An 18,981-nucleotide genomic window follows, 5' to 3' on the forward strand; every position below is an offset into this window, starting at 1 on the left:
CTCAGCCTCAGAAGCTCCACAGAAAACAACCCCAGCCTGTTCAGCCTCTCCCTGTAGCTCAAATCCTCCAACCCTGGCAACATCCTTGTAAATCTTTTCTGAACCCTTTCAAGTTTCACAACATCTTTCCAATAGGCAGGAGACCAGAATTGCACACAATATTCCAACAGTGGCCTAACTAATGTCCTGTACAGCCACAACATGACCTCCCAACTCCTGTACTCAATACTCTGACCAATAAAGGAAAGCATACCAAATGCGTTCTTCACTGTCCTATCTACGTGCGACTCCACTTTCAAGGAGCTATGAACCTGCACTCCAAGGTCTCTTTGTTCAGCAACACTTCCTAGGACCTTACCATTAAGTGTATAATTCTGGATTAGTGGTGCTGGAAGAGCACAGCAGTTCAGGCAGCATCCAAGTAGCTTTGAAATCGACGTTTTGGGCAAAAGCCCTTCGTCGATTTCGAAGCAACTTGGATGCTGCCTGAACTGCTGTGCTCTTCCAGCACCACTAATCCAGAATCTAGTTTCCAGCATCTGCAGTCATTGTTTTTACCTCATTAAGTGTATAAGTCCTGCTAAGGTTTGCTTTCCCAAAATGCAGCACCTCACATTTCTTTTTAGATTAGATTAGATTAGATTACTTAGATTAGATTAGATTAGATTAGATTAGATTACTTACAGTGTGGAAACAGGCCCTTCGGCCCAACAAGTCCACACCGACCCGCCGAAGCGTAACCCACCCATACCCTTACATTTACCCCTTACCTAACACTACGGGCAATTTAGCATGGCCAATTCACCTGCACATCTTTGGACTGTGGGAGGAAACTGGAGCACCCGGAGGAAACCCACGCAGACACGGGGAGAAGGTGCAAACTCCACACAGTCAGTCACCTGAGGCGGGAATTGAATTTATCTGAATTAAACTCCATCTGCCACTTCTCAGCCCATTGGCCCATCTGGTCCAGATCCTGTTGTAATCTGAGGTAACCCTCTTCGCTGTCCACTACACCTCCAATTTTGGTGTCATCTGCAAACTTACTAACTGTACTCTCATGCCCACATCCAAATCACTTATGTAAATGACAAAAAGTAGAGGACCCAGCACCGATCCTTGTGGCACTCCACTGGGCACGGGCCTCCAGTCTAAACAACAACCCTTCACCACCACCCTCTGTCTTCTACCTTTGAGCCAGTTCTGTATCCAAATGGCTAGTTCTCCCTGTATTCCATGAGATCTAACCTTGCTAATGAGGAACCTTGAACAGCTTACTGAAGTTCATATAGATCACATCTAATGCTCTGCCCTCATCAAGCTTCTTCATGTCTTTTTTAAAATCTTTCTCCTCTCACCTTTAAAATATGCTCCCTGGTCTTGAAATCCCAGACCCTAAAGTACCTGCCGTTCACCTTATCCTCATGATTTTATGTACCTCTATAAGGTCACGCCTCAATCTCCTACTCTCCAGTCAACAAACAGTCCCAGCCTATCCTGCCTCTCGATTTAACTCAAAAACCTTCCAGATTAGAGTGGTGCTGGAAAAGCACAGCAGGTCAGACAGCATCCGAGGAGCAGGAGAATCGACGTTTCGGGCAAAAGCCCTTCATCAGGAATAGGAGGGTGCCTGCAGAGTGGAGAGATAAATGGGGGGGTGGGGGAGAGAAAGTAGCATAGAGTACAATAGGTGAATGGGGGTGGGGGGGGTGGGGATGGAGGTGATAGGTCAGAGAGGAGGGTGGGGGAGTCTGGGCAACGTCCTGTTCCAGTAAGTATCTGGGAGTGACAACCTTTCCGCCCATATCCAGGAGGCGGGCCATTCACAGATTCCTTTCCAGCAAACTAGGAAATGAAACTGAAAAAGGTTTGCAAATACCAGTTTCGGGAGAGTTGGCAGTCGTGCTGGAGGCTTTGCGTGTTGCTGGGGTGGGGTGGACCAAGAGATTGTGCAGAACGTTAAAGATCGACCTCCCTGTTGCTGAGGGTGCCTGCCTCGCGAAAGAACCGAGGAGGGGGGGCAAGTTGAGAGAGTGTGCTACCTGGGCCGACCCGATGAAAGCGTTCACGGAGGCTGAGCCCTCCCTGAAGGATGCACAGAGAACGGGCAGCTGTCTCCGGGAAGGTCCGAGCCATCAGCAGGAGCTGAAACTTTACTGTAAAACCCACCGGCAGATGCTCTCCGAGACTTGCAGAGCCCACAGGAACCACGAGGTGCTCCCTGTCCAAGAGGCAGCTGAGGAACTGAAGGTGAGGGGCGGCTGGGAGGAGCTGGGCTTTTAATAGAGTTTCTGCTGTGTATATTCCCCATTTCCTAGTCACCCTGGGGAAAGTGCAGGGGAGTGCTGTCCTGATTGAGTTCATGTACCTGCTAAATAACAACTTCCTGCTAAACTGGGTAAATTCATACTCTCCTGACATCAGTTCAATGTCTGCACTTTAGGTGAACCCAGCAACTGTCCTCCATCGCCCAGCTCTCAATCCCAGATTTGCTGCTTGCATTTAAATCCTACCAGGTGCCTTGATGGGGATTGAACCCACATTCCCTGGGCATGAGTCAGGACCTCTGCATTGTTAGTCCAGTGACACCACTACAGTGCTCCACCCTCCCTACCATGAGGCAGATTCTCCCACCCAGCTGGCTTAGGACAGAGGTTGGTGGAAGATGGAGTGGGCAATGATACCAAAGAGTAGAGACTTTGTCAAGTACAAATTGAGACAGAAAGCTTTACCTTTCCTTGCCTCTGTCGGTAATCTGTGTCATTGATAAGTGCTGAAAATGTGTTGCTGGAAAAGCGCAGCAGGTCAGGCAGCATCCAAGGAGCAGGAGAATCGACGTTTCGGGCATGAGCCCTACTTCAGGAATGAGGAAAGTTTTTCTCGTCATTGATAAGTGGCAGGGACCCAATTGGAAATCCTCAAACATGGAACTGTAAGGGAAATGTCTATGAGTTAGGGGGGAAACAATGCTCAGTGATTATAGAGAGAAAAGGGAAGCTGGGAGGGCGGTCAAGGTTTGCTTACTTTTTGAGACAACATGATGGCAGATTTGAAAGGGAAGGCAGTGCCTAACAACAGACCATAAGACACAGGAGCAGAATTAGGTCATTTAGCGCATCAAATCTGCTCCACCATTCGATCATGGCTGAAATTTTCTCAACCCATTCTCCTGCCTTCTTCCCATCACCCTTGATCCCCCCCTTACTAATCAAGAACCCAGCTATCCATATCTTAATACACTCAATGATTTGACCTCCACAGCTCCCTGCAGCAATGAATTCCACTGATTCCCTGGCCTCTGGCTGAAGGAATTCCTCCTCATCTCCATTCTCTAGTGTCATCCCTTCATTCTGAGGCTGTACCTTTGGGTCGTAGTCTCTCCTTCTTGTAAAAACATTTTCTCCATGTCCACTGTAACCAGGCCTCTCGGTATTCTCTAAGTTTCAATCAGATCCCCCTCATTCTTTTAAACTCCATAGAGGGCAGACCCAGAGTGTTCAATCTCTCTTCGTATCAGAAGCCCTTCATCTCTGGAATCATTCTTGTAAACCTTCTCTGGATCCCCTCCATTGCCAACACAACCTTCCTTAGATACAGGGCTCAAAACTGCTCATAATAATCCAAATACAATCTGACCAGAGTCCAATACAGCCTCAGCAGTACATCTCTTCTTTTGTATTTTAGCCCTGTCAGAATGAAAACTAACATTGCATTTGCCAACTGCCAATTGAACCTGCAATTTAAACTTAAAGGAATCCTGAACGAAGACTCCTAAGTCCCTTTGTGCTTCAGATTTCTGAAACCTTTCCCCATTGAGAAAATAGTCCATGCCTCAATTCTTCTTACCAAAATGCATAACCTCATACCTTGCCACATTGTATTCCATCTGCCACTTCTTTGCCCACACACCTAGCCCTTCTGTAACCTCCCCACTTCCTCAAGACTACATGTCCCTCTACCTATCTTTGTGTCATCTGCAAATTTAGCAACAATGCCCTCAGTTCCATCATCCAGATTGTTAATGTACAACATATGGTCCGAACATTGACCCCTGCAGAACACCATTGGGCACCAGCTGCCATCCTGAAAAAGACCCTTTATCCCTATTCTCTTTATTCTGTCAGTCAGCCAATTCTCTATCAATGCCAGTACCTTGCCCAAGTCATCATGAGCTCATATCTTGTTTAGCAGCCTCCTGTGCTGCACCTTGTCAGCAGCCTTCTGGAAATCCAAATAAATCACACCTACACGCCCTCCTTTGTCTAACTTACTCATGACCTCCTCAAAGCATTCTTCCAGATCTGTCAAGCATGATCTCCCCTTGATGAAGCCGTGCTGACTCTGTCCAATTTTAGCTGAAAATGTGTTGCTGGAAAAGCGCAGCAGGTCAGGCAGCATCCAAGGAGCAGGAGAATCGACGTTTCGGGCATAAGCCCTTCTTCAGGAATGAGGAAAGTGTGTCCAGCAGGCTAAGATAAAAGGTAGGGAGGAGGGACTTGGGGGAGGGGCATTGGAAATGCGATAGGTGGAAGGAGGTCAAGGTGAGGGTGATAGGCCGGAGTGGAGGTGGGGGCGGAGAGGTCAGGAAGAAGATTGCGGGTTAGGAAGGTGGTGCTGAGTTCGAGGGATTTGACTGAGACAAGGGGGGGAGGGAGGGGAAATGAGGAAACTGGAGAAATCTGAGTTCATCCCTTGTGGTTGGAGGGTTCCTTGGCGGAAGATGAGGTGCTCTTCCTCCAACCGTCGTGTTGCTATGGTCTGGCGATGGAGGAGTCCAAGGACCTGCATATCCTTGTTGGAGTGGGAGGCGGAGTTCAGGTGTTGAGCCTTGGGGTGGTTGGGTTGGGTTGGTTGGTCCAGGTGTCCCAGAGGCGTTCTCTGAAATGTTCCGCAAGTAGGCAGCCTGTCTCCCCAATGTAGAGGAGGCCACATCGGGTGCAGCGGATGCAATAAATTATGTGTGTGGAGGTGCAGGTGAATTTGTGGCGGATATGGAAGGATCCCTTGGGGCCTTGGAGGGGAGTAAGGGGCGAGGTGTGGGCGCAATTTTTGCATTTCTTGCGGTTGCAGGGGAAGGTGCCGGGAGTGGAGGTTGGGTTGGTGAGGGGTGTGGACCTGACGAGGGAATCATGGAGGGAGTGGTCTTTTCAGAACGCTGATAGGGGAGGGAAGGGAAATATATCCCTGGTGGTGGGGTCCGTTTGGAGGTGGCGGAAATGACGGCGGATGATACGCTATACATGGAGGTTGGTGGGTGGTAGGTGAGGACCAGTGGGGTTCTGTCCTGGTGGCAGTTGGATGGGCGGGGCTCAAGGGCGGAGGAGCAGGAAGTGGAGGAGATGCGGTGGAGAGCATCATCGATCACGTCTGGGGGGAAGTTGCAGTCTTTGAAGAAGGAGGCCATCTGGGTTGTACGGTATTGGAACTGGTCCTCCTGGGAGGAGATGCGGCGGAGATGAAGGAATTGGGAATATGGGATGGTCTTTTTTCAGGGGGCAGGGTGAGAGGAGGTGTAGTTTAGGTAGCTGTGGGAGTCGGTCGGTTTATAGTAAATGTCCGTGTTGATTCGGTCGCCCAAGATAGAAATGGAAAGGTCTAAGAAGGGGAGGGAGGAGTCTGAGACGGTCCAGGTGAATTTGAGGTCGGGATGGAAAGTGTTGGTAGAGTGGATGAACTGTTCAACCTCCTTGTGGGAGCACGAGGCAGCGCCGATACAATCATCGATGTAGCGGAGGAAAAGGTGGGGGGTGGGGCCAGTGTAGCTGCGGAAGGTGGACTGTTCCACATATCCTACGAAGAGGCAGGCATAGCTGGGGCCCATGCGGGTGCCCATGGCTACTCCTTTGGTTTGGAGGAAGTGGGAGGATTGGAAAGAAAAGTTGTTCGGAGTGAGGACCAGTTCAGTCAGTCGAAGGAGGGTGTCAGTTGAAGGATACTGGTTGGTACGGCGGGAAAGGAAGAAGCGGAGGGCTTTGAATCCTTCGTGATGGGGGATGGAGGTGTACAGGGACTGGATGTCCATGGTGAAGATAAGGCGTTGGGAGACCGGGGAAGCGAAAATCATGGAGGAGGTGGAGGGCGTGGGTGGTGTCCCGAACGTAGGTGGGGAGTTCTTGGACTAAGGGGGACATGACCGTGTCGAGGTAGGCAGAGATGAGTTCGGTGGGGCAGGAGCAGGCTGAGACAATGGGTCGGCCGGGGCAATCAGGTTTGTGGATTTTGGGCAGGAGGTAGAAACGGGCGGTGCGGGGTTGTGGGACTATGAGGTTGGAGGTGGTGGATGGGAGATCCCCTGAGGTGATGAGGTTATGGATGGTCTGGGAGATGATGGTTTGGTGGTGGGAGGTGGGGTCATGGTCAAGGGGGCAGTAGGAGGAGGTGTCCGCGGCTCTCCAAGGCCCCAAGGGATCCTTCCATATCCGCCACAAATTCACCTGCACCTCCACACACATAATTTATTGCATCCGCTGCGCCCGATGTGGCCTCCTCTATATTGGGGAGACAGGCTGCCTACTTGCGGAACATTTCAGAGAACACCTCTGGGACACCCGGACCAACCAACCCAACCACCCCGTGGCTCAATACTTCAACTCCCCCTCCCACTCCACCAAGGACATGCAGGTTCTTGGACTCCTCCATCGCCAGACCATAGCAACACAACAGTTGGAGGAAGAGCACCTCATCTTCTGCCTAGGAACCCTCCAACCACAAGGGATGTACTCAGATTTCTCCAGTTTTCTCATTTCCCCTCCCCCCACCCTGTTTCAGTCAAATCCCTTGAACTCAGCACCGCCTTCCTAACCTGCAATCTTCTTTCTGACCTCTCCGCCCCCACCTCCACTCTGGCCTATCACCCTCACCTTGACCTCCTTCCACCTATCGCATTTCCAATGCCCCTCCCCCAAGTCCCTCCTCCCTACCTTTTATCTTAGCCTGCTGGACACACTTTCCTCATTCCTGAAGAAGGGCTTATGCCCGAAACGTCGATTCTCCTGCTCCTTGGATGCTGCCTGACCTGCTGCGCTTTTCCAGCAATACATTTTCAGCTAAGATCTCCAGCATCTGCAGTCCTCACTTTCTCCTCTGTCCAATTTTAACCATGCACATATAGAGTCATAGAGTCATACACAGCATGGAGACAGACCCTTCGGTCAAACCCGTCCATGCCAACCAGATATCCCAACCCAATCTAGTCCCACCTGCTAGCGCACAGCCCAAACCCTTCCTATTCGTATACCCATCCAAAAGCTTCTTAAATGTTGCAACTGTGCCAGCCTCCACCACTTCATCTGGCAACTCATTCCATACACCTAAGTTTTCCAGTAGGTCTCTTTTATATCTTTCCCCTCTCACCCTAAACCAATGCCCTCTAGTTCTGGACTTCCCGATCCCAGGGGAAAGACTTTGCCGATTTAGCCTATCCATGCCCCTCATAATTTTGTAAACCTCTATAAGGTCACCCCTCAGCATCCGACTCTAAGTACTCTGCAATCTCAACCTTAACGATAGACTCCAAAACCTTACTTATGACTAGGGTCAGGCTAACCAGCCAATTTTCCAGTCCTCTGGGGATTTTCTTTGACTCCAGTGATTCCTGAAAGATCACCACCAATGCCTCACAATTTCTTCAGCTATCTCCCTCAGAATGCTGGGGATTGGCCCATCTGGTCTGGATGATTTATCCACCTTCAGACCTTTCCACCTCCTCAGCACCTTCTCCTTAGTGATAGCCACTATACTCACCTCTGCCCCTGACTCCCTTGAAGTTCTGGTATGCTGCTGGTGTCTTTCACCGTGAAGACTGCTACCAAATACTCAGTTCCTCCACTACTACTTCATTTCTATTCCTACTTCTCCTCGGTTCCTCACAGAGGAAATAGTTAACAGTCTCAGTTTTAATCTGGGAGCTGGGAATCAGCACAGTTTGAGAATTAGGGCGAGACCGTTTGGGAGAGATGCTAGAAAACATTTCCGCACACAAAAGGTAGTAGACAGTTAGTACTCTCTTCCACATTAGCAGTGGATGTTGGATCAGTTGTTCATTTTAGATCTGAGACAGATCACTTTTGTTAAATGAAGGTTTTAAAGAATATGGATCAAAGTGGGAATACGGAGTTCAGACACAGATCAGCCTTGATCTCATTGAGTGGTGGAACAGGCTTGAGGGGCTAAATGGCCTCCAATGGGGGAGGAGCTGGCCTAGTGGTATTATCAGTGGAGTGTTAACTCAGAGGCACAGGTAATGTTCCTGGGATATGGGTTCAAATCCCACCACAGTTGTCAAATTTAATTCAATTTTTAAAAATCGAGAAGTAAGGGTCTAATCGTGCATCTATTGCCACTTGTTGGAAACACCCATTTAGTTTGTGAATGTCCTTTAGGGAAGGAAACTGCTATCCTTACTTGGTCTGGCCCACGTGTGACTCCAGATGCACAACAATGCCTTCTGGGCAATTAGGGATGGGCAATAAATGCTGGCCTAGCCAGTGCCTCCCTCATCCTATGAATAAATACATTCTGAAAAAAATGGTCCTTTGTCTGTTGAATAAGGAGCAACGCATCTGGAGGGAAAAAAATGATGAGCCTGGAGAGAGCAGAAGGGGAAACAATAGACAATCAGGGGAAGGAAGGAAGGCGCAAGAAACAGAGAAAATCTTGCTCCGATCACTGTGAATGGGCTTACTTCAGTAGGCCTAGGTGGGATAGGCTGGGCATCTCCAATGTCACTGGAATTACACACCTCCCACTTTAGAAGCTGACCACAATTAATAATACAACCTGACCCAGGGCCCAATCAAACAAGGAAAAGTAAAATCGCACTTGTTAAATCCAGTATATTTTTAAAAAGGCAATCACAATAATGCTGTTTTCTTACTGGAGAGAGATGACTGGTAGTGAGCTGATCCTGAGGGTGACCACACCTCAGGCCAGGGGGATGGTTGAGGAAGCTCAGCCACACTGTTTGTGTCACTCTGCACCAACTAAGGGCTGCGGTTGTCTTTCTCAAGCATGTTACCATGAGTTTTTACAACAATTGACAATGACCACCTTAGATATTTAATTCCCGATTTTGATTTAGTTCCAATTCCATCATCTGCTCTTGTTGATTTTGTAACTGGGTCCCCAGGTGACAGTCGCACTGTGCCATCGCCTCTCTGGATGAGCTGTTGAAACATTCTGTGATGTAACAGGGCCCTCTGTATTCACGTGCTAGAGATTCCAGTCAGCGCTGCTGTATCATCGTGCAGTTAATGTCCATAAACATAATTGAAGAAACACTTTGAGGTCTGGCCTGAACGTATCTAAACCAATGCGCCCCTACAGAAGCAGTCTTTAATAGTTATGTTACTTTGTTTAAAATAAGCACAGTAATGCCCTCTGATAAAAACAGCAATGATTTGAACATTAGCTGAATGTTTTGAGTCTAATATTCACATTCCTAATAATTGTTTGCAGGCTTACAGACTTGATGTCAGCACAATTAATGGATGTGTCCCATTTTCAGCAGGAACTGCTGCAAACTTTACTGTGTCCACTCCAGAACAAGAAGAGGGAATGCAGTATCTCAAAGAAGACCTACGAGAGAAGGTTAGCTTGCATTAAGGTACGTTTAATACATTGTTAATATAAAATTTTAAACTCTTGCTCAAATATCCAAGCCTCTTTAATCAAAGATAAGCCTTAACGTAACATCTTTACTCTGAGGTGTTTGTGTAAAAGGGTCATAAATCTAGAATAGTGATCAAGAAATCCTGTTGGAAATCAGGAGCAACCCTTTCACTTGGAGAGAGCTCACTACCACAGGGAGTGACTGAGACAAGTCAAATCGATGCATTCAAGACGAAGCTGATTTGATTTGATTGATTACTGTCACGTGTACCGAGATATAGTGAACAGTATTGTTTTACAGGGCAAAAGTGAGGACTGCAGATGCTGGTGATCAGAGTCTAGATTTGAGTGGCGCTGGAAAAGCACAGCAGGTCAGGCAGCATCTGAGGAGCAGGAAAATTGAGGTTTCGGGCAAAAGCCCTTCATCAGTGTTGTTTTACAGGCAGATCATATACTATACAAGTGCATCAAGGTAACTGGTATGAAGTTGTGGGTGTAACCTTTAGGAGAGTTGAAAAGCTGGCAAGGACTTAGAGAAGCTCAGAGAGTCCAGAACAAGGTAACAATGTAACCTTTGGTCAAAACAGCTAGAGTAGATGGGTTGCCATGAGACAAAAACAAATCCAAATTCGGCCAATCTGTTTAAATTATGCCCCAAGATATCAAGCTCCAATCAATTAATTTAGTATTTTGATAATATTAAAACCAATGAAACGATCCAGTGTCTTGGGGTGTAAATAACAGTTATTTTGATCAGTTAGCCAAAAGAGAGATCTGCTAAGCCACCAACAAGGACAAACTGCCAGCAGAACAGCTCTCTGAAAGACACCGGTCGATAAGTTTGTGCAGCAGAACATCGACCTGGAGAGAGAATTACAGAGGAAACTCGGCTAGCTGACTTGTTTTGAAAATTGGTCTTTTTTTGGTAAATCATAACTGGGATTTTTCTGTTAGACTAGTATTGTAGAGGGGGAGGTTAAAGATAGGTTTAAGAGACATGAGTTGAAAATGGTCGTTAGTTAATAGTCTCTGTTATACTTAACGAATAATTTTTACTTTAACTAGTGACCTCTGGGATAGCCCTTTGCCTCTCGAATTTTAACAGATTACAGCACGGGGTGAATCTTTTCTGTGTGGCTGATTTAAATTAGCAGAGGGGTTTACCCCTTGTCATAACATAACAAAAAAGAATACAGGTTACAGTGTTACAGCTGCTGTGAAGGTGCACAGAGAGAGAAAAATCAACATTAACCTTGAAATAATAGATGAAGGAGAAAGAAATGGATGGTTATGTTGACACACTGAGCAGAGCAGTGTAGAGTGAGCAGAGTCAGCTGAAGTATAAATGCTGGTATGGACCTATCAGGCCCAATATTCCATTTCTGTGCGGCACATATTTTCTTTGCAAGAACATTGCCCCCTTCAGAATGCAAATGCAGCTGAAATTTTGGTTTCACGTCCTCATTTGGGAAACTGATTCTTCAATCACACAGGGGAAGCCTCATGATAAAAGGAAGCAGTTGCCTGAGACTGCCTGGAACCCACGTAGATTTGACAGGCTAGAAGACTCAACAACACCTCTCCTTCCTCAATGGCTGAAGACTATTGAAATCTCACTAGACATTCCCCTGTCCACACAGTACTGGCCAGGCCAGCGTTTATGGGCAAAAGCCCTTCATCAGGATTCCCTGATAAAAGGCTTTTGCCCAAAATTGGGACTGTCCTGCTCCTTGGATGCTGCCTGACTTGCTGTGCTTTTCCAGCACCGCACTATTGACTCTGATCTCCAGCATCTGCCGTCTTCATGTTCGCCCAGGCCAGCATTTATGGCTCATCCTGAATGGCCTGCAGGGCAGTTGAGAGTCAACCACATAGCTGTGGGTCTGGAGTCATATTTAGGCCAGACCAAGAAAGGATGGCAGATTTCTTCCTCTATAGGACTTTATGAATCAGGTGACAATTGATAGCAATTTCACGGTCATCATTAGACATTCAATTCCAGATTTTTATTGAAGTGAAATATCCAGGATTCAAATACAGTAACCGGGAACACTATCTGGCTCTTCGGACTAATAATCCAGTGACAATCCCTCCAGGACAACACCTCCCAACCACTCAAAGCATTGACTCTCTCCACAGATGCTACCAGACCTCGTGAGTTTCTCCAGCCTTCTCTGGGCTTGTTTCAGCTCATTCTGTAGGTTTGAGATTGGAGTCTGTTTGCTGGTGTTGTCAGTAGCTGTGAGTTTTCCTGTGCTCTGTAATGTAAACCTTATTTGCAAACGTATACATGTCAGGAATCAGGAATGGCTTGAAACACATATCATTTCAGTCCCAGAACTTGATCCACTAATCTGGTCATTTCAATTTTTCTCTTCCCACAGCAGCGAACAAACGAGGCAGAGCAGCACGTGAAGAAAGAGTTTGACAAACTTTACCAGTTTCTGCATAAGGAGGAGAAGATTGCCTTGCAGAAACTGAAGCAGGAAAAGAAGAGAAAGACCCTGTTGATGAAAGGAAAGATTGAGAAGATAACCGAAGAAATAGCAGTGCTGTCCACCTCCATTCAGGAGATGCAGCAGTTACTGGGAGAAGAGGACAATGTGTGGTTTCTCAGAGTCAGTGCCTCCTTGGACAGTCACTTTCTCTTCCCTGCCTTTTCCCGTTTGTCCCAACAGAAGCTGACATTGTCATTTAAGGCTCTGTTCCCAATACCATCGTGGATTCCAGTCTCACTCCACTCTGATCAGCTCACCCAGGCTGACACTGCAGGGCACTACAGAGAGAGCACTGCACTGGCCTTTGGATGTGACACTACACCAAGTCACAGCCGGGTGGATGTAAAAAGATCCTATTTGAGAAATTTATGGCAGGGGAAAGCTGGACTGAGCAAACTGAAATTGGTTACTCTGTGTTTGTGTTGCCCACACAGTTGAATAGTCAGTGGGCTTTCGGCTCAGGCATGACAAATGACCATTAGTCTTAGTGACATATCAAAGTCTTCAGGAGAAGAGATGGGGAGATAGAGAGAGGACAGAAAATGAAAAAGCTTATATCTGCTGGAGTCTTGAAGAGGTGACTGGATTGAAATGTTTAAGATCCTGAGAGGTCTTGATGAGATGGATGTGGAGAAGATGTTTCCTCTTGTGGAGGATTCTAGAACTAGACTCATAGTTTGAAAATAAACTGAATCCTATTCAAAACCAAGAAACATTTTCTGTAAGAGACCTGTGAGTCTTTCAAACTCTCTCCTTGTAAAAGGAATGGGAGCAGAATCATTGAATCATAGAGATGTACAGCTTGGAAACAGATCCTTCAGTCCAACTCGTCCATGCCAACCAGATATCCTAACCTAATCTTTTAACTTTTTTCCCCTCTCTACCTAAACCTATGCCCTCCAGCTCTGGACTCACCCATGCCAGGGAAAAGACCTTGTCTATTTACCCTATCCAAGCCCCTTATGATTTTATAAACCTCTATAAGGATCACCACTCAACTGTCGTTAAATACTTTTAAGGCAGAGATAGAGAGTCACAATAAACCAGGGATGGTATAAGGTTATCAGGGCTAGGCGAAAATGTGGAGTAATAAGATCAGCCATGATCTCATTGAATGGAGAAACAGACTTGATGGGCCAAGTGGCCTACATCTGCATTCATATAAAGTATCTCTTCTGTTTTCATGGGAATATGAAACCCACTATTCTTTGAAACTGATTATTTTACACAGGGAATATTTGAATGTATAAGGTAATTGTAGTTGACTCCATTGTGAGTTTGCTGAAGGATATCAGCTGTAGCAAGTCATAAAATTCACACTGTCAGCATAAAGGGCTGATTTTCGTTGTTTAAAGTCTGAAAACCTTACTATTTATCTGAATCCCTACTCTGTGAAAGCAGGCCATTCAGTCCATCATGTCCACACCAACCCTTTTGAAGGCCATCCCACCCCTCGACATTTCCGATGGCCAATTCACTTAACCTGCACATCCTCAGACTGTGGGAACAAACCCACACCGACATGGGGAGAATGTCTGTGTGGAGTTTGCGCAGTCACCTGAGGGTGGAATCAAACCTGGGTCCCTGGTGCTGTGATGTTGCAGTGCTAGCTACTGAGCCACCGTGTCTCCCTTAAATATGTGATATGTTTGTAACAAAGTTCTGAAAGAGTAATTGCTATCTTTTGCTTCTTTCAGAGATATCCAGAGATGGTGAAAAGCTGCAGGTAAATAGATTTAATGAGAACCTATTTTTCTTCTCTGATGTTGAATGCTCATAATTTGCTGCTGTTACCTTGCACTGCTCTGTTCATGTAGAGTGAAGAGATCTACCCCAGCTCCAGTGAAGACTGGTCCTGTTGTCAATGTAGAGAAGGCCATTGGATCTCTGCAGTATCGAGTCTGGAAGAAGATGTTGACAGTGATTAGCACAGGTTAGTTTTCTGGCATGAGGCAGTGGATGGACTGATCTCCCCAGGAACATACAGAGAGACAGAGTTTGAATTGCTCAGCTCAGCAGCTCTCTTCTGCTGTGGTAGGAGCTGTATAACGAGGTGAGACTGATTGCCCTTGACATCAAACTCACAGAGGGTTGTGAGCGTTTTGAACTCCTTACCACAGAGAGCTGTGGGCAGAGTTTTGTTGTGTATTTTAAGGCTGAGATAAATAGATAATTTTTGAGGCATCAAGAGTAATGGGGAAAGGGGAGGAAAGTGGACATGAGGAATATCAGATCAGCCATGAACCTACTGAATGGTGGAGCAGACTCGAGGGGCCGAATGGCCTACTCCTGTTCCAATTTCCTGTGGTTATATGGTCATATGAACCTTCCCTTCATCATAAGATCAGGAGTAGGATGGTCAAAGACATCTGCTCAATGATCAGCACCTTTCATGACTCTTCACATTCTGAAGCATGATCAGATGCATCATGGACAATATTTAGGTTTGCTTTCATAAGGGGTAATTAACTTTTGCGCCACCCAATTACCAGGTAACTAGAGAAAATCTGACCCATCTCCCCTGGACATTTAGTGGTATTACCAATGCTGAAACCACAGCATTACCACCAAGGAGGTCACCATTGACCAGCCTGAACAAGCCTTATAAATATTGTGCTCACAAGAGCAGGTGGGGAGTTCAGGATTGTATACTCAGAAACTGATCTCCTGACTCTCCAAAGCCTGTACATCATCTACAAGGCACAAGTCAAGAATATGATGGAATACTCCCCACTTATCTGGATGGGTGCAGCTCCAACAACACTCAAGATTCTTGACACTGTGCAAGTCAAAGCAGCCGGCTTGATTGATATCCCATTGCCACCTTAAGCATTCACTCTACCAATACTCAGGTTGAAGCAGAGTGTACCATCTACATTTACACTGCAGCTGCTCACCAAAGCACCTTCTACAGACTTCTTCCAACTAGAAGGACAAAGACAGCACTGCAACCTGCAAGTTCCACTCCAAGCCACTCATTGTGGAAACATATCACTGTCCCTTCAGTGTCATGAGGTCCAAATCCAGGAACTCCCTCTCGAGCGCCACTGTGGTGTCCGTGTATCCCGTGGGCTGCAATAGTTCAAGATGGCAGCTCACAACCACAGTCTCCGCAGCAACTAGGGGTCGGCAATAAATGCTGACTTAGCCTGCGACAGTGCCCATCGCAGAAATGAATAGGTTATTGGGAAATCAGACGCTAATTAGAGAAGGTCAATGAATCCAGTGTAAGTGAGGGTGGGAGTAACATTGCCATGTTTCTGTCTATCATTTCATGAATGATATTACTCATCAGCTTCTCAGGGAGTGTTCAGGTCACCCACAGAACGTGTTAAGAGTTTCTGTTTAATTCTATTCCCTCAGCTCCAGTGACCTTGGACCCTTGTACAGCTCACCCATATCTCCTCCTGTCCGAAGAGTTCACGAGTGTGAGGCACACCACGAAAAGACAGCAGTCACCCCCGGACTCCCCACAGAGATTTGATCCTTGCCTGTGCGTCCTGGGACGTGAGGGATTCACATCTGGGGAACATCACTGGGAGGTGATGGTGGGGCAAAAGACCGAGTGGGATGTGGGTGTGGTCAGAGAATCTATCAACAGGAAAGAGGCCATTGACCTGAATCCAGATTCCGGAGGCTGGATAATCGCATTGAGAAATGGATATCAGTACAGAGCTGCTACCAAAACGTGGAAACACTTAGATCTGAGGGAGAAACCAAGGAAGATCCGAGTCTGTCTGGATTATGAGGGAGGGAAGGTGTCCTTTTATAACTCAGAGAACAAGACCCATATCTACACTTTCACTGCGACATTCACTGAGAAACTCTACCCCTTCTTCAGTCCTGGTCGAAATGATGGTGGTAAAAATGCTGAACCACTGAAAATCTGTCCCCGTAGAGTAATAATCCAAGAGGAATAGGATTTTTGTTTGAATCAAAGGGAAATTTTGCAAACACTGGAAATGGGAAATAAAAGCAGAAACTGCAGTGGATTAGGCAGCATCTGTAGAGAGAGGAATGACATCAGTCTTCCAGATACTGCAGTCATTAAGTGTGCGAGTTTGACAACTTGACTCCCAAACGGTAGCTTCTGTTTTCTTTTGGCATGTACACTTCCTGCATCTCCATCTTTTGTTCCTGTTGTTGTCCTGTTACTATCCCATGTAGACTGGGCTCATCATTGTTTCCACCATCTCCTGCCTCCCATCCTATCAGAGTAACTGAAATAACTCCGCCCATCACCCTTTATTTACATGTGGAGAATCCTTGGACTGATTCAGTTCCCTCCGAGCCAGCTCTCAGAGCAAACAGAACCTCAAACATTTCTGTTTATTAGTTTTTTTTCTCTTCTTCCTCAGAGGCAGCTCTCAAGTGAACAGAACCTTTGACACGTTGTTTATTTTAAAATTCTTTTTCTCTTTTTATTCTATTACACCCACAGTACCGCCTAACTGTGGTAGCATATATGTTTTCCCAGCATCCATGTTGGTTGTGTGCAGGTGTGAGACACAGTGAGAGACACAAGGTGTATGATTCTTTATTCAATATCCACCACCAGGAAGAAAGGAAACACCCAAGTGGCCAGTGACAAGCACTGCCCTTCACCTCAAAGGGTAATGCTGTGTGATCAAACAGTGAAGGGGAGGGCAGAGATCAAATCAAAATAGAGTTGAAGGGGGAAATAATGCACTCCACTCCCTGCGGTGCCCACCTCTCCCTGAACACTCTTGTTTATATCTGTCAGCCAGGGCTCCCTAATCAGGGAACTCATATTCCATGAGGTCTACCTTGTTACAATCATTATATTATCCTCCTGTATGTACCCCTCCCTCAGTACCTATCTAAAACATGTTATTCCCCTAACATCTTCTATCTTTGATAAAGGGCCTGGAGGGCTAACTCTGTCTCCCTCTCTCTGCAGATGCTGAGTATTTCTAGCATTAGATGCTTTTACTTTAGTAGCATTTCTTTCTGAAGTCGATCAGGAAACACAAGGCTGATCAAGGGATAGCTGTATGCTGTTTTTCAGAATCTTTCTTTAAATATCTGAGTGATATAAATATCTTCTTACCTCCTCCAGATTCCAGAGTTCAGGAAACCAATGTATAAGCAATTGTTTGTTTTTAATATTGGGATAAAGGAATATGTTTTCAGAATATTATGTCAAATGGTTCTAATTGATTGATATTAATATTTCAAAGAATGAATCAGCACAGAAGAATCTTCCATCCTATTGCCTGTTCCACTTCTTTGGAAGACCATTCTATTAGCCGATGCTCCTGGCCATTTTCCTTTATGACACTGAAAACATTTCTCCTTTGAGGATTAGTCCAATTCCGTTTTGAAAGTTGGGCTCATTGTTTTTTAAGCTTAACTGTGGCTATATGCCAATGGGCAAAAGTGAGGCCTGCAGGATGCTGGAATCAGAGTTTAGGTTAGAGTGGTGCTGGAAAAGCACAGCAGGTCAGGCAGCATCCGAGGAGCAGGAAAATCAACGTTTCGGGCAAAAGCCCTTCATCAGCAAGCCCTTCCAGCACCACTCTAATCTAGACTCTGCTTCCAGCCAATGTCAGGAGGGAGAAAGTGAGGACTGAAGTTGCTGGAGATCAGAATCAAGAGTGTTGTGCTGGAAAAGCACAGCAGGTCAGGCAGCATCCGAGGAGCAGCAGAATTGACGTTTCGGGCATAACTGATTCTCCTGCTACTCGGATGCTGCCTGACCTGCTGTGCTTTTCCAGCACCATACCCTCAATTCCAGCCAATTTCACCTTGCTGAATAATATCACCAATAAGACGCTCCAAGACATCTTCCTTATCTGTCGATACAATGTGAGACATTGAGAATTTGCAGCATCTCGAGAAGGACTTGAGCCAACGTTCGCATGCTGACAGAGGGCTAAAAGCAGGAGCAGTTACTCCAGAAGTTGCTCAGAGTCTGGGTACTTGCTTGAGGTTCTGTCAAAGCAGAAACATATAGAACATAGAACAATACAGCGCAGTACAGGCCCTTCGGCCCTCGATGTTGCGCCGATCCAAGCCCACCTAACCTACACTAGCCCACTATCCTCCATATACCTATCCAATGCCCGTTTAAATGCCCATAAAGAGGGAGAGTCCACCACTGCTACTGGCAGGGCATTCCATGAACTCACGACTCGCTGAGTAAAGATATACATCACTAGTGTCCCAAACTCAACAATAATCCAGAAATTGTAATAAGGAAAGGCCACAAACAATTGAGTGTTGAGAATAATTTTAACCAAGCTGCATAGGCAGGGACTTCACAGGTTTGGATGGAATTCTGGTTGAGTTCAATAATAAGTAAAAGTGGATGGAGTACAAAAACTGTTATATTCTTGTCTTTTGCTGTTCTTAAAATAAAATAAAGGAAAATGCTGGGAAAAGATCCTTTAATCTGCTCTCTAAGTTATAATTCAGTCTCAGGATTTATTAAGATATCTATATCTCCCAATAATTAAGATTTTTACTCATTGTATTCTTTTGTGGGATGAAAGGAAGCATTTGTGGCCTGACCCTAAATGACCTGGAACTGATTTGCGCTATTTCAGGGGTGGACGAGAATCCCCCATGGTACTCTGAGTCTGCAGTCACATGCAGACCAGCCCAGGAAGAGTGGCAGATTTCCTTCCCGAAGCCAAATGGCTATTTACAGCAATCATTCCATGGTCAATGTCACTGAAAACTATTGTGATATCCTGGACGTATTTAAGTTCCAGCTGCCAAGGTGGGGTTTGAACCTGTGTGCCTCCGCAGCACCAGCCTGGGCCTCAGGATTTCTCATCCAGTCACGTCATCCTTATGTCCCTATTTCATAGCATCTAACATTTTGTATGAGTGTCACCATCCTCTCGAT

The 18,981-nt window shown here is 46.2% G+C and overlaps 1 protein-coding gene across 2 annotated transcripts; it reads left to right on the forward strand.

Annotated features, from left to right (window-relative positions):
• Positions 1-1,852: 1,852 nt before the first annotated feature.
• On the forward strand, positions 1,853-18,470 carry LOC140455194 (zinc-binding protein A33-like). 2 transcript variants are annotated; one of them, XM_072549908.1, is made up of 6 exons: positions 1,853-2,250; positions 9,506-9,604; positions 11,994-12,227; positions 13,805-13,833; positions 13,925-14,040; positions 15,471-18,470. In XM_072549908.1, the coding sequence occupies exons 1-6, from the start codon at positions 2,056-2,058 to the stop codon at positions 16,025-16,027; spliced, it is 1,230 nt and encodes a 409-aa protein (XP_072406009.1). In that variant the 5' UTR covers positions 1,853-2,055; the 3' UTR covers positions 16,028-18,470. The 2 variants fall into 2 exon arrangements, with proteins under 2 accessions (XP_072406009.1, XP_072406010.1); XM_072549909.1 differs by having other exon boundaries at positions 2,165-2,250; positions 9,457-9,604.
• The last annotated feature ends 511 nt before the right edge of the window (positions 18,471-18,981 follow it).

The sequence above is a fragment of the Chiloscyllium punctatum genome, chromosome 30 (genome assembly GCF_047496795.1).
Source record: "Chiloscyllium punctatum isolate Juve2018m chromosome 30, sChiPun1.3, whole genome shotgun sequence".
NCBI classification, from domain to species: domain Eukaryota; kingdom Metazoa; phylum Chordata; class Chondrichthyes; order Orectolobiformes; family Hemiscylliidae; genus Chiloscyllium; species Chiloscyllium punctatum.